Genomic DNA, 16,419 nt, shown 5'->3' on the forward strand with positions numbered 1-16,419 from the left:
GAAGAAATCACAACTTTCGCAAGGGATATACCACTATAATTTGTTCTAATTGAAATCAAAATCTCTAGGCATGTTGCATCATTTTTTTAAAAGTGAATTTTCTGGTCAAAACTGGTAGAAATATGTTTTTTTTTTGTGTTGATCATCTTGATTGTTTGTCAGTAATAAATTATTATAAATTGATTGCTGAGGACCACGGACAAACTGTCCCATTGCAACTGTTAATCAGTACTTAATAGCGAAATACATCCAAAAGTTAAAAGGCAAGTTATTGGGAAATTGTTACCTTCATGATCCGTTAACGGTTGCTTTTAAGATACGAATGGTTAACGGTGTTTTCCCTCCTAACATCATGTTTGGGTTAATGGAGAGAAAGAGAGGAATGAGTTTGCTTATTCGATTTGGTTTAGAAAAGGAAAGAAGATGGTAAGACTGGTATTTTTTTGTTTTTGGTACAGGTAAAATGATACCACAATCTGATATATCTTATACTCCATTTGTCTTTATACTAAAAAAATAATAATAATTTTACCAAATTAATCTTATTACTATTAATCTTATCTATTGGAAACGATGCAACACAGGCATGATACTTTATTTGTCATCTTAATTCTTTAATGTAAATTAATTTTTTTCTTGTATTTCTTTTAATATTAATGATATAAGCAACAAAAAATAAATATAAATTAATGATAATAAGGTTAATTTTATAAAATTAATATTATCTATTTATTAATTTTTTTTATCATTATAAAACAACATAGAATGACAATTGCAATGGAACGAAGAAAGTAGTTATTATGAGTATAAATGAAAATTAATAACTAATATTGTATCAAAAAACTAAAATAATAATTATTTTAAATTTAATTTTTTCTTACATGACAATTATTGTGGGACACCGGGAGTAAATTATGAGTATTAATGAAAGCAACAAAAAATTAACTAGATTTCAGGCAAAATATATTTTAGGTATAATATATAAGTATTTTTGTAAGTGTTCATTGAGTCTTAAAACATATCCTGGTAAACCTCTAAATAGAACTCACCTAAACTTTTAACACAAAAAAAAAAAATTGTGATGTATTTTTAATTTTATTCTATGTGTTATCTAAATCGGTTTTATTCTTACGTAAACATTTTAAAAGACAAAAAATAATGTATTTCAAAACTAGAGAATTAAAAAATGTTTTAAAATTAAAGGAACAAAAATAATGCAAGAGGTATCAATTTTGAACATTAATCGTTTTAGAAGCATCTAATACATATTTTACCCAAAAATTTCACAAATGATTTTGTTAATATAATCCAAAAATTACAATATATTTTTTCTTTTAAATTTTGAAACATTAAAAGCGAGAGAACAATAGGAAGAGAAAAATGTCAATCCCCTGTTTCACCACTCGGTATCTCTAAAGAAGGGTTTAGAATTCTCTCTCTGTGAGCGTGCGCGTGGTTTTTTTAAAAAATCAGTTTTTAACTTTTTTTTAGTTTATTTCCTGTTTACCCTTCTTGAAGTACTCATTAAATTTCCTAATTAATTTTTCTTTTTGCACACGTTAACGTTTTTCCCCTTCTTTTTACACGGTTTATTTTAACCAGCTACTATTTATATTATTCATTACCATGAAAACAGGCACTTGGTGCCTAACTGTTTTTCCATATTTTTTTAATTTTTAAATAAAAAGAAAGATAATAAAAATTAGTGAGTGCTTTGTGAAGGGAGAAAAAGGATTATATAGGGAGTGATAATGTAATTTTTTTCACAGTGGAATCATAATTCATCATATATAATAAATTTGTTAACTTTTAAAATAATTATTTTAAAGTAATTTAAACAATGATTTGTAATTAAATATTGGTGTAAAAATATTTTATACTTCTAATGCATAAACATTAAATTCTTGAGAAGGTAATTATAGGAATAAAATAATAACTTATAGATGTAGTTATAAGGATAAATTGGGCATAAACATATGTAGAATAAAACACCTTATAAGTACAACAAAACTATTTTACTAAAAAAAATTAAATATTATACTTTAAGATACTTTTTCTATTACATTAATTAACATAATGAAAGAAGTATGAGATTTTTTCAGTTAAGTGTATGTTAATTTTTTTATCAGTAAAATAGTAAAATAGTTAAGTGTATGATAATTTAGTTTATTGTAAACTTGGCTGGGAATATTGTAATATATGATACAAGATTAATGCATAATATGAAGAAAATATAATAATTGATCTATAGATAAAAATTACAAGAGTTTAAAAACAATTAAAAACTAAAAATATAATTACTCCAAAATATATGTCAATTTTTTATTTATAAAAATATCATATAAACATGTACATATTTATCGTTTTACATTTTCTACTTCAACGGTTAACTTCATATTAAAATTTGGCTGGACAACATTTGCTTTGTTGAGTTTGTGTGTAATATGTTTATGCTAAGTGTAAGTTTTAGACATGGTGTGTATATATATGTTAAATAAATGTCTGTGTATCTTGTATGAGTTCTAAAGTTTTACTCATTGGTGTGCTATGCCATGCTTAGTTGTTTGAGAATGTCTTATGTGTGATGCCTAGTGTTGTCATGTCTTCGTCCTGTATCACAAACTGGATTGGAAAGGCTATAGATCTTAGCTTTAAATTTGGGTAAACAACTGCTTGATGTCCATAAGTGTGTAGTATTAATAAATTAATTTGGGTAAACAACTGCTTGATGACTAAATACTTGTTTTAAATTTGGTTTCTTTTCATCTTTCAAGACTAATCTTTTGACGTTATATTCTTGGGGACTAAAACAAGTATTTAGTCATTCAATTTTCTTTGGTGATGCTGTAATTTTACGTGTCCTCTTTGCAATGCAACTGACCCCGTGCCATTTTGATATTGTACAATTTTTTTTAATGATTTTTACGGTGCAACTTATCCAATTGAGTGTAATCCTATGTAATTGCTAAAATGAATCAATATAGATAACATAATTATATCTTTGAATTCTTGCCTTGGTACTAGTTCTACTTGGCCTTCAACGCACAACCTCTATGAGCCATTGGGTGGATCCGTGCTTTGCCACTTCCAATCTTTGGTTTTTTTAATGGACTCAACGATTTTTGTCAACTTGAAAAGCTTACATTTGTTATTTATTTGAAAATTTTGCATTGTTGGAGCATTCTTGAACTCCTCTGAGAACCATAAGCGAGAAAGAAGACTCTTGAGAATCACTTTCCACCATTGAAGATTGAAAGAAGTGAAAACAATCCTTGAAGATTCACCACTCCATCCTCGTCTCTCTTTCATGCATTTATGCTTCTTTTCCCTTTTTATGAGTTTTTAATTTCATTAGGATTAGGTTAGGATGAACCTTGCTTTAAATCTTTTGAAATTGATTTTTCATTTGAATACTTTTTTATTTATTTTTGTGGATTAAGTCATTAAATTCACCTAAAAAAGTGGGGTCTATACTTAAGAATAAAGGGTTTACCTCAAACAAAAAAAAAAATAAAATTAAATGATTTTTAATTTTCATCCACAAAACTCACCCAAAATCTTATTAAAGGGAGATTGAGTTGAGTTTGATGGAAATGGATAACTTGTTTGTATTTTAAGAATATCTCAAACGTTAGTGGTTTAACGATTTTTTTAATATTATTGTTTTTTTTTATTGTACCATTATAGGTGATCTACATGTCATATTGAGTTGTTTAAAATTGAGTTTGATTGCTTGTATAAATAATGGTTACTTATGAGTAAAAATATATATTTTTTTGTTATTGGAGCAAAATATATGAGTTGCTTAACTATGATATGACATTATAGGAATCAAATTAACATCAAAATGTGTTGCTTAAATTGTACGAATTGAAAATGCTCTAATATATCTAATGTGAATAATTTTTTTGAATATTAATTAAAGGAAAAAAGCAAAATAAAATAAAATGAATATTTAAGAAAATAAATATACATATACATAGAGAGAAAATCATATGAAAATGACTCTCTTAGGTGAGAAGGAGAACGGTTATTCTGATTCGTTATGTTAAAATAAAACTTTTTAAGGTGATGATAATAGTTGTGATGACAATTTTAATGTAAATTAAATATTTAAAATATTTGATTTTTGTTTGTTAAATTTTATAAAAAAAAATATAATTAAATGAGATTTTAATTTAAATTTAAAATATTTTAATTTTAATTTTTCATTTTAATCTAATGAATAAAAACTATTATTTTTTTCTCTGTTGAGAAGATATTCTCATATATTATAAAATTAATTTTACTCTTAACTTGATATACAAACCGATCCGTCATATTTAGGGCTGGACACATGAAGCCTACTTTTCTGTCCGACAGATTAGCCGGCCCACATCACAATTTAAATGGACTTATTTCATTCAACCCGTGAAACCCACGGTTAAACAAATCAGCCCGTAAAACCAATGACAATGTTGGATTTTTTAATTTTTATTTTTCAAAAATCACAAATTTGTCAAATGATAAGATTTTTTTTTAAGTCAAGGAACCAATATAGAGTAAGAATACAATATATATATATATATATATATATATATATATATATATATATATATATAATCATTTTATATTTATATTTATATATTAAACTTACAATTATTTGTAAGTTATTTATAATGTAAGCATTCAATTAATATATGTAAGTATTCTAAAAAAGAAACAGATTAAATAAAACACCAAATACTTTAAATAAAATATCAAAGTCAAAGCTTTCACGTAAAAAGCATACGTAAAAAGCATAATATGTCTGTTTTAAAATATCAAAGCCACGTGGGGCGGGACCCGCTACGTGGTCGCCACGTGGACAGCAACTCGCCAACTCCACTGGCGAGTCCACCAGGCGCCGCCACGTGTCTAACTCGCCAACCCCACTTGCGAGTCCCCTTCAAAAACAGACCCCCTGAAAAAAATTTCAAAACAGCCCCCTTTTAAAAATTAGTTTCTAAAAGTAACCTAGTTTAAGAAATTTGCCTTCTAACTAAGACAAAGTCTTAATGTCTTAGCAATTTTAAGTCTACACAAACCAACCAAATATCAAAGTCATAATATCTTGACAACAAACCTAAAAAGTTCTTTAAGTACAAATACAAAAAAAAAAAACATTAGTTAAAAGGAAAAATAATTAATTGCAACATACAGGAATTACTTTGCATATCAAATTCTAACTCTTGATTTTTAGTATTCCCGAGTTTCACAGGCCGATCCATGAATTTCATGAATTTAGCCTACAAAATCCACTAACTCAACTAATCGGACTCAAAATTCATAATAATTAGACGATACAAATTTTATTTAGACCCATTATCCGTACGATCCATGAATTTAATAGACTAATCCACGGATCCCAATTCATATACCTACTCCTACTCTTAAACATACATTCTTAAAAAAAACATACATTCTTATAACATGTGACTTTATCATTATTTAACTTTTTTTTAAAAAATCTCAAAACTATTAATTACATTCAAAATTTCCATTCAAGTTTTTTTTCCCTCAAAGATAAAGTTCTCCCAAACTAATTATTTTTAAAAAATTATATTATTTTTCAGTATGAATCTCTACATAAAAACCATCCAAAATTAGAAAAACACATGATCTTCTATTAAAACAACTATATTAAATGTGAGAATTTTAAGAACTATTCTTTAATTAGTGTATCTGTAGAATTTTTTTATAACGAAAACATTTTTAAGTATTTTTCTTCACCTCTTATCTATTTTAATTACGTTTTATCTTTATTTCTAAATTAGGTCTCAATTAGTTGTATTTAAAAATATCAATAGCTAAAAATAATTTTCATTACGAATATAAAATATAATTTATATAATTTAAATATATATTTACTATAGTTTTATATTTAAAATATTTTATTATGAATTTTTATTATTTAAAGTAAATATTTATCTTGTGTTTTTTTTTTCTCTAGATAAATATTATTCAGAAAAAAATACAAGACAAGTATTTATCTTGTATTTTTCACAAGGTAAAATAATAATTATTCAATAAGATAAGATAACGTTTAGATATCATATCATTTTCAAGAAAATGACTGAAAATTATTATACAAATAATATAACAGGTATTATAAAACTCGTGATATATTTTTTCGGGTTTATATACGTTTCTCATTCTTTAAAAACATTTTTTTATTTCAATTCTTCTTTTTCTTTTTTTGTTTAATATATTATATTATTAAAATTAAAATACATATGTTTTTAACCCCTACTGTCAGATGAGTTTGGAGGAAAGATCACGTGATAAATAATCTGACTGATGATACAACCCAGTGTCACGCCATTCCTTAATATAACTAATTTACTAATAAATTTTAAAAATATACATTATATAAAACTAAGGTCAAATAATTTTTTTTTATAATAACTAAAATACGATGCTTTGAGTATTTTTCATGAATTTGTAGTTTAAGTTTTATTGTTATCCACGAAAATAACTAAATAAATAATTGGCTAAATGACTGTTTTGGACATTGATTTTATTCAAAATAATCATTTATCTTTTAAAAAATTTACTTTACCTTTTTATCTTATTTAAAAAATTAAAATGATCACTTATTTTTTAAAAAAACTATTGAAAAAATGAAATGAAAAGTGTTGTGGTTGTGGTTGTGGGGCTTAATCTGATTGATTACGCCGCTTATTAGGTATAAATAATTGACATTTGATAAATTTATCACTAGTCTCTGTCGCTCTCTTCTTCTTCCCCTAACCCTTCTGGATTCTTCCACCGTCTTCGGCCACCACTCACTCGCTTGCTCCTACACTTATCTAGGTCAGCTCACTCTCTATTTCTTCATTTTTTTGCGGATTCTCGCACCTGTTTTTATGCACGCGAATCGGATTTGCATGAACTCAATCGTCGATGGGGCACAAAAAGCGAAACCCTGCGCCGCGCTCGAAACAATCCCTCGCGGCCGCCACCGCCAACGGTGGTGCCACCTCGCCGGACGCCGACACCGCCTGCAATGTTTCCGATCACAACCCTAGGAAGATCGAATTGGCCACGCTCCAATCCGAGGGTTCCGATTACTCCACAATCAAGCTCGAATGCGAGCGCGCACTCACCACGCTCCGCCGCGGGAACCACACCAAGGCAATGAAGCAGTTGAAGGAGATTTGCGCCAGAGAGGAGGGCTCGCCTCACGCCGCGTTCGTCAACCGAGTCCACAGCCTAATGTGCTTCAAGACGGCGACGGTCATCACCGACCCGAGCTCAAAGCAGCGGCATTTGAGGAACGCGCTCGAGTCGGCTCGGCGCGCGGTGGAGCTCATGCCGAATTCCGTCGAGTACGCGCATTTCCGCGCCACGGTGATGTTGGAGGCTGCGAGTGAAGGGAAGGATTATGAGGAGGTGGTGCACGAGTGTGAGAGGGGGCTCGCCATTGAGAACCCTAGTGATCCTGCGAAGGAGACATTGCAGGATGAGAGCGAGCAGAAAGCTTCTTCTCTTGAGGAACGGATTGCGCACGTGCAGAATGAATTGAGGCAGCTTATTCAGAAGTCGAATATAGCATCGTTGTCGTCTTGGATGAAGAATTTGAGCAATGGGGAGGAGAGGTTTCGGTTGATTCCGATAAGGAGGACCCCGGAGGATCCTATGGAGGTGAGGCTGGTTCAAACAAGGAGGCCTAATGAGATCAAGAAGGTGACCAAGACACCTGAGGAGAGAAGAAAGGAAATTGAAGTCCGAGTGGCTGCTGCTAGGCTGATTCAGAAAAATTCAGAGTCGCCACAATCGGCGAATGAGGGAGATAGGGATGATAGGCAGTTGGATTCATCTGCAGGATCTGGTCAGAGGATTGGCGATAGGAGGAGGCATGGAAACGTTAGGAAGAGTGGCTTTTCAGCTGAGAGGATGAAGTGGGTGCACTCATATTGGAATTCGGTTAGTATGGATATGAAGAAGGACTTTCTTAGGGTTAAAATTTATGATCTTAAGTCGCACTATGGGTCTTCAAAGGATACTTTGCCAAATGATATCTTGTCAGAAGCTTTGTTTTATGCTGGGGCCAATAAAACATGGAAATTCTGGCCTTGCTGCAACTGTGAAGAGAAACATTCCAACCCGGATTCTCACAGGCATCATGTTGTGCAGGAACACATGGGGAGTCTTTCGCCACAAATGCAGAGACTTCTGCCCCACAATGTTGATAGTGAATGGATTGAGATGATTCTTAATTGTTCTTGGAAGCCTCTGGATATCCTAGCTGCAGTTAGAATGCTTTATAATAAAGCAAAGTTCAAAAGTTCTTCACTTCCTGAGGATTTGTACTTGGATCATCATGCTCTGGACTATAATGATTGTTTTAAAGATGCAAGCAGCTCTTACATTGAGAAGGAAAGTTCGGGGGACAGTCTTCCTAATTGTTCAGTAGAATGCAACAACCATTATAAAATTATAGAAAATGATGTAAGAGAAGGTGTTGAAGACCAACTTTCTATGGCTAATCCCATTATTGACTGTTGGCCGGTATCTGATGACCCTGAGCGTGCAAAACTCCTGGGGAAAATTCATGCCATTTTTGAGACTCTTATTAAGCACAAATGTCTTGCCGCTAGTCATCTTAACAAGGTCATACAGTTCACTATGGGTGAGATACAGGGTCTTGCTGCTGGTTCTCAACTTCTGAATCATGGTGTGGACCAAACACCAATGTGCATGTGCTTTCTAGGAGCTACACAGCTTAAGACAATTTTCCAATTTCTGCAGGAAATATCTCATGCTTGTGGGTTGGCCAGAAATGCTGATAAAGGTGGTAGTCCCACAAATGATTTGCTCAATATCAGTCAAGGTCCTGAGATTAAAGACAAGATTGTACTTGATGGAGATGCATCATGCCTCCTACTGGATGAGTGTTTATTGCAAACACAAGTCACTGCTGGTACAGTTCAGGGGACTGTCTTGGATGATGTGACCACCCCAAGCTCTCCTGATGGAATTTCATGCTATAACGATGCTTTGCTATCCTGGATATTTTCATGTTCACCTATCGGGGATCAGTTGACATCATGGCTACGGACCAGAGAAGATAAACTAAATAAAGGAAAGGAAATTGTACAGTTGCTTGAGAAGGAGTTTTATCATCTACAGGGCCTATGTGAGAAGAAGGGTGAGCGTGTAAGTTATGAGGAAGCTCTGCAAACAGTGGAGGATCTTTGTCTTGAAGAAGGTAAGAAGAGGGAAACTGTTGGTGAGTTTGTCCAGCGAAGCTATGAATCTGTCTTAAGAAAGCGAAGAGAAGAGCTCATTGAGAGTGAGAATGACATGATGTATGTCAGCAATAGGTTTGAGTTGGATGCTATATCAAATGTTTTGCAAGAAGCAGAAGCAAGAAATGTTAATCAATTTGGCTATGAAGAAACTTATGCTGGTGTGACTTCTCAGTTATGTGACTTGGAATCTGGTGAAGAAGATGAATGGAGAATGAAGGATTACTTGCATCAAATGGATGGTTGTATAGAAAATGCTATTCAGAAACTGAAAGAGCATTTATCCATAGAGGTCAGTTTGTTGATTTGTTTCATATGTCCACAAAGATAACAAACAGCAAGGATGTCCTTCTGCCTTTATGTTCTAACCTTCCTTTTTTCATTGTGTAGCTTAGCAAAATTGATGCCCGAATAATTAGAAGTGTTACAGAGATGCAGCAACTGGAATTCAAGCTTGGGCCTATTTCTGCTAATGACTATCGAGCAATATTAGTGCCTCTAGTGAAGTCGTACCTTAGGGTTTGTATTCAAACTCCTGAAACATGTGCCACTGCTTTACCTTTCACTTAACTAAGTGTTCCTTCTTTTTTTTTTTTTTAATATAATTTAGGCTCTTTTGGATGATTTGGCTGAGAAGGATGCAAGAGAGAAGTCTGATGCTGTAAGTGAAGCACTTTTGGCTGAAATTGCTCTTGATTCCAAGAAGGCTGTTAAGGGGGGAAGTGAGAGCACAAGGCATGTCGAGAAAACAAAAGATAAGAAGAAGAATAAAGATCACAGAAAAGCAAGAGATTTGAAGGTGTTCATCATGCTTGTGGAATTTGTTCATTTATATGGGCCATTGTCTATGACAACTGACTAAAGTTTCTTTCTCTTGCAGGTCGCTAGTGGTCATGCACAGTTCTCACTTGGATCAACAACTCCTGAGTCAGTATATGCTTCATTTTTATTTTATTTTTTATTTTTCTGTCACTCTTCTTAAAAATGTTTTTGATGTGTTTCTGTTACAGTTCCAATCTAGTTGCACCTGAAAGTGACTTCCCAGATAATGAGGTTGTTGCTATGAACGATGATGACTTGGAACAACTTGAAGAGGAATTTAGGCGTAAGATTGAGTTAGAAGAGGAGGAAAAAAAGCTTGAAGAAACTTTGGAATTTCAGCGAAGGATAGAAAATGAAGCCAAACAGAAGCACCTTGCAGAGCAACAAAAAAAATCATCTGGGTTATACTTGGAAGGAGTGGTAGACAAACTTCAAGATTCTGAAACAAAGGTGGATGCTGATCCACCAGATGCTCATGAACATGTTGGAGTACTTGTGCAGGTATGAATCTCTTTTTTGAGCTTCTCCTACTGTGCTTAGGGAGTGTTTGGTACAAGGTTAGTTTTTTTATGCCCGGGAATTATTATTCTTGGGATTCATGAATCATGGGAATCGCGATGCCTAGGAATGAGTAAATTTGTTTGGTTGATATCCAAAAAAAATTGTTTGGTTGGTCATATAAGTTTCTTGGAAATAAAGGAGTAACATAGTATTTTTATCACAAACTTCAATTCTTTACCACACTAAATGATTTAATAAGAGTATCATGATATGTTTACCGTAGTAGGAAATGTAGCCAAAAAAATTATTGGGAAACATTGTTTCCTGGGAATGCCATCTTTTAAAAAACAAACCAAACATGAGAAACATACATTTTCAACTTAAGATTCCCATGAAACTAAAAATTTGTACCAAGTGCCCCCTAAAGGGAGACAGAATTTCTAGTCACTAGTTTTAGAGTTACTGTTGCATGGTTAGTGGAAGGTAATATACTACTTCAAATGTACTAATGGAAGGAAATAATACTTTATAAATAATGATTAGGTATTAAGGAAATATACCTCTGAACTTGTACATTTTTGAACTTATACAATTTTTCAGGACCAGCTGGTAAAGGAGAATGGATCCCGAAGCAATTTGGATGGTGTGCTTACACCCACAGCAAATGGTTCCCTTGATAATTATTCGCATCAGTCAAAAGTTAAACAATGTTGGTGGTTTGAGTGTCTCAGATGTGGTGTTATTATTTTTTTTTTGCTTGAGGTTCTCCACATTTATTTATTTCATTTTCGCAGCAGGTTTGCCTAATGGAGTTGTTCCAGAGAATGGTCTAGATCGCCGTGCAGGAAAAAAACATAAACGGAAAAATTCTTCCAGACAAGTTGATGGAAAGTTTGAACCTGTTTCATCAGGACAAGAGAATATTGAAGATACACATACTGATTATCACCTGAGAGAGCAATTCAAACTTAATAGCAATCAAGATGTTAATAATGGTTAGTGTAACTTTGCCAAAATACTCTTTTGATGTAATGCTGGTGCATAATTATCTAATTAGTTTTATTTATCTGATTTGACTCCCAATTCTTTTCAAAAGTAGTATTCAACTCAGAATTAACTACTGGCTGCTAGTTTGTGCTATTGTATAGCTTGGCTTACAAAAGTGTATATTGATGCTCAAAATTTGAAGAAGCAGTGGGGAAGACTTTCCCCTGTCAAGATCATTACAACATTTTATTTATGTTTGAACTTTGGTGGCTTGATATCATTATTCATTTGCCAGTGGTAGAACTGTGGGCTCAAGATCTTGATTTAAACCTCATGTTTTGCTTTTTATCACTTCTACCACATGCCTAATCTTTTGAAGTGTGTAATCTGTAAAATCAATTGAAGGGTGCTTGTTTTGTCATATCTTGTTCTACCTAGTCCATCCATTTGTCATGATGTTATCCTTCTCTATTATATGGCTCTCTTAAAACATGTTCCAATTTTATGAATATTTATATGATATCGAGATCATTTTATGGCTAGGTTTATATTTTTTATTTTGAAGGATGAATAATTATGAATTTATGATCTTATCTGGTCGGTATGGATAGAATGATAGTATGATTTATGAGATCAGTTTCAGTTATACTTTCTCTGGTAATGCTTATTTAGATCTTTCTTTTTCCCATTGGACTTTCTTCCTTCTCATAAAAAAGTCTGGTTAAAATGTTTGCTGCAGTATAATATTAAATTAGATTCTAAATAAGATTTGGTAGTGTTTGAAAACTTATCAGTATCATTGTTGCTTTCTTTCCTGGGAGGATTATGTCAATATGTTAGTTGAAATGGTTTGTTCACGCAGAAATCTTATTTCAGTTGGTGAGCCTAGTTTAAGTCATTTATAATATGTTTTTTAAAATACTAATAATTAAAGCATCTTTTGAGTATGAAAATTAATTAAGTTGCTGTTGCTTGGATGTGCATCAGTGTGGCAAAACAATGGATCAAAGGTGATGGGAGAGTTGCAAGTAGAAGATGCAGAGGAGGAAAGATTTCAAGCTGATCTTAAAATGGCTGTACGCCAAAGCCTGGGTATAATTTTTTCATTCCATGCATGTCTAGTTATTTCTCTTTCTTCATGCAAAATCTGCCTCACCGTAAATGACCTCGAGAAATGAAATGAGCTTGAATCCTCATTTCTCTGAAAGTTTTCCTTTTTCCTATTCTGATCTTTTGGCATGTTGTTTTCTGTACTCGCCTCCACAGGATGAATTATATATATGTGATTTACAATCTCAAATATGATATAACTATGAGGTTATGAAAACATGTCAAATCCTAAATATTTACAGAAGATATACAGTCCCTAAATAGGAGATATTTGCCCTCAACAAAAGAAACTTTCCTACACATGTATAATTTCTACTTGGCCCACTAGCAAAATTTGGCATAGACTATTAGCTGAATCCTGAGAGTAATGCTTATGTTTCCTACTCTAAAAAGTAATTCTGGGTTCATCTTGAAGAATTATGGAACTATGACAATTCTCTAACTTTGAAAGATACTCTTATCAGACACGTATCAAGCTCGTGGAAATTTGCATTCAGTTTCCAGTTTAAGAATGCCACAGAGAGCTTCTTCACAGGAAGATAGTGTGGATTGTCTGCCTGTGGAAGACTCAACTGATAATGTGAATGGGGCTACATTGCTTGGTACTGGACTGAAGAATGAAGTGGGTGAATATAATTGTTTTCTCAATGTTATTATACAGGTGGGTCTTTTGAAAGTTTTCCACTTAATCATAATATTGGCTAGTGCATTATTATTTTTTTGATGTTATATTTTCCATAGCCTAAAATGTTTTTTTTGTACCTGTATGAGCTCAGTCACTATGGCATTTAAGACGCTTTCGGGTGGAATTTCTTGGCAGATCAAGATCAGAGCATGATCATGTGGGTAATCCTTGTGTTGTCTGTGCATTGTATGAAATCTTTACTGCACTGGACACTGCATCAAAGGATTCAAGGAGAGAAGCAGTTGCACCTACATCCCTCCGGATAGCTCTAAGCAATCTGTATCCTCACAGTAATTTCTTCCAGGAGGTAACTTCATTGACAGACAGACAAAGAATGGAGATATTTCTTATGTTGACGATTTGATTAATATGCTGATTTTGACAGGCTCAGATGAACGATGCTTCTGAGGTACTGTCAGTGATATTTGACTGCCTCCATCGGTCATTTATTTGTGGTTCAAGTGTTTCTGATGCAGAATCAGCTGAAAGCAACTGCATGGGATCTTGGGATTGTGCAAATGGTAGTTGTATAGCACATTCACTTTTTGGAATGAACATTTTCGAACAAATGAACTGCTATCACTGTGGTCTTGAATCCAGACATATGAAATATACTTCCTTCTTTCACAATATAAATGCCAGTGCCCTCCGGACAATGAAGGTATCTTTATTAACGTTTTCTTTTAAAATCATAGTGCTTCTGATTTTCTTGCTGCTGGGAGCATGGGCAAATTATTATGTTAAGTACCTTAGCTGGATCCCTTCTTTACTTGCTAGGATACGTTTGCTGAAAGTTCCTTCGATAAGCTTTTGAATCTTGTGGAGATGAATCATCAGTTGGCTTGTGATCTAGAAGCTGGTGGCTGTGGCAAGCTCAACCACATCCATCACTTTCTCTCAACTCCACCCCATGTTTTTATGACAGGTACCTCAGTTGTTGCTTTTGGAATGTTGTTGACTTTTTTTTATATATGCTTTTGGTACTTTTTCTTATACGTTTGTAATTTACAGTTCTAGGTTGGCAAAATACAAGTGAGAGTGCCGATGATATAACAGAGACTCTGGCTGCCCTAAGCACCAAGATAGATACCAGTGTCCTTTATTGTGGTTTAGATCCTAAATGCGTCCATAACTTGGTGTCAGTGGTATGTATTTTATTGTTAATATGTAAGGAATGTTTATATTTAGTTTGACTGCTTATTCTTTGCCTCTTTAGTGATGAATTTTGCTTTATTGCAAAAGGAACACAATACAATATAAACATTTCCCCAGTGATTTTTTTTTAAAAATATTGCTTTTCTTATTGAAGTCCTGAAAGGACTGCCCTGGACAGTGAAAAAGTTCAATTGTATACTAAATGAGCTTATCTTTCCATAAAATGAAGGAAAAAATCTAAATGAAAAATGCAGATAAATAATATACTTATGCAACCCCTACATTATTCCATTTTTTATTAGATGGTTGAGCAACATTTTTACTGTTGACTATTGAGTGGAATAAAGTTGTTATATAACATGCCACGATTTTCTGCATCATATATATGCTAATGTGCCGTTTAACCTTTAGGTTTGCTACTATGGCCAGCATTATCATTGCTTTGCTTATAGCCATGACCATGAACAGTGGATTATGTATGATGACAAGACTGTCAAGGTGAGTTGAATCTATGAACAGATGGCAATTATTTTGTTTGTCATTCTTGCTGTGTTAAAAAAATTCTTCAATGACCAGGTAATTGGTGGATGGGCGGATGTTCTTACAATGTGTGAAAGAGGGCATCTACAACCTCAGGTTCTTTTCTTTGAAGCTGTAAACTAAATTTTTGGTGGAACTGATAACATCATTTGCTGGACTGAAGAATGTTGAGTTTGGGATTCAATTGGTTTCTGGTGGGGCCCTGTTTATGCAGATGCATTGCATGTCTGCATAACACAAAAGTGGTTTAGGCAAATAAAATTGCAAGTTGCAGTGATGTCGACTAGTTTTGGCACACATACCTCTGTTGGGATGTATAGCATTTTAAAATTTATAATACAATTCAGGGTTTTAATAGGAGCAGGTTCTGGCGAGGGATAATGATGACAAATGCATTTAGTGTAACAGGATGACTTAGAAGAGCCCAGAGTGTTTGGTACCGAGCATCACTGAACACAATTGGTTCGTTTTGAGAATATCAGATTCATTCCTTGTATCCTACCAATAAGCAGGTTTTAGTATTTTGCTAGATGAACCACAATTTGTGGAGAGGTTGGCCAGCAATGTATGAGAAGATCTTTGGCTGTTTTATGATGGAAATAATTGCCCACTATTATCGGGAATATATATATAGCATTTGTACGAGGGGAGTTTATTCATCAGTTGTCGAAGAAATTTCCCTCCCACCCATTTCCCCCAAAACAAAAAAGGGATCTGTATAGTTCTTATACAATTAGATATGTCAAAATGTCAGCTTCTTGTCACTTAGGCTGTAAAAGGAGTGTCTTTCTGATCTTCTGATCTACTGCACTACTATTCTCCCTTCCAAGAAACCTGTGTTGGAACGTGCTGCATGGCAGATTTTGTGCAACAGTAAATTGAGGAGCTTCCATCCTTTGGATCCCCAACACTACCTTATTCTTGTTTTCTTCCATTTGGGTGGGTGGTGTGGGATGGGGATCCGTAAGTTGAGTATGATTGAAGGTAATGAACTGATTTTATCAATTTATGGTTGGAGATGTTAACTCTAGCTTTGAGTGAGGAAAAAGCTGAAAGGTTTTGGCACAATTTTGTCCTACACTTTTTCGGAGTAGCGTAAGTGAGATGCATTATTATACTTAATTATTCTATATACATTAGTGCAATTTAATACTTGGTGTTGTTTTTTGTCCTAATTATTACACTTTTGTCCTAATTGTGTTATTTTTTTTTAATACTAGGTGCAAAATATTACGCTAATTAATGTCGTGTAAAGACATTTTGTTAGAGATCATTGGTGTCTGATGTTTTTTATAAGAAACGTTTCAAGAATTTCTCATGAATGAAAAATAGTAAGCTCTTTATTTC

At 33.2% G+C, this 16,419-nt stretch overlaps 1 protein-coding gene across 2 annotated transcripts; it reads left to right on the forward strand.

The window, feature by feature from the left end:
- Nucleotides 1-6,727: 6,727 nt before the first annotated feature.
- LOC100799759 (uncharacterized) lies at nucleotides 6,728-16,419 on the forward strand. 2 transcript variants are annotated; one of them, XM_006579485.3, is made up of 15 exons: nucleotides 6,728-9,564; nucleotides 9,663-9,791; nucleotides 9,883-10,071; nucleotides 10,153-10,199; nucleotides 10,283-10,595; nucleotides 11,196-11,304; nucleotides 11,390-11,590; nucleotides 12,570-12,674; nucleotides 13,157-13,353; nucleotides 13,469-13,684; nucleotides 13,763-14,038; nucleotides 14,155-14,302; nucleotides 14,389-14,522; nucleotides 14,944-15,030; nucleotides 15,109-16,419. In XM_006579485.3, exons 1-15 carry the CDS (start codon nucleotides 6,925-6,927, stop codon nucleotides 15,193-15,195), a joined length of 4,878 nt encoding a protein of 1,625 aa, XP_006579548.2. In that variant the 5' UTR covers nucleotides 6,728-6,924; the 3' UTR covers nucleotides 15,196-16,419. The 2 variants fall into 2 exon arrangements, with proteins under 2 accessions (XP_006579548.2, XP_006579549.2); XM_006579486.3 differs by having other exon boundaries at nucleotides 11,393-11,590.

This window comes from Glycine max, chromosome 5 (assembly GCF_000004515.6).
Source record: "Glycine max cultivar Williams 82 chromosome 5, Glycine_max_v4.0, whole genome shotgun sequence".
Taxonomy (NCBI): Eukaryota; Viridiplantae; Streptophyta; class Magnoliopsida; order Fabales; family Fabaceae; genus Glycine; species Glycine max.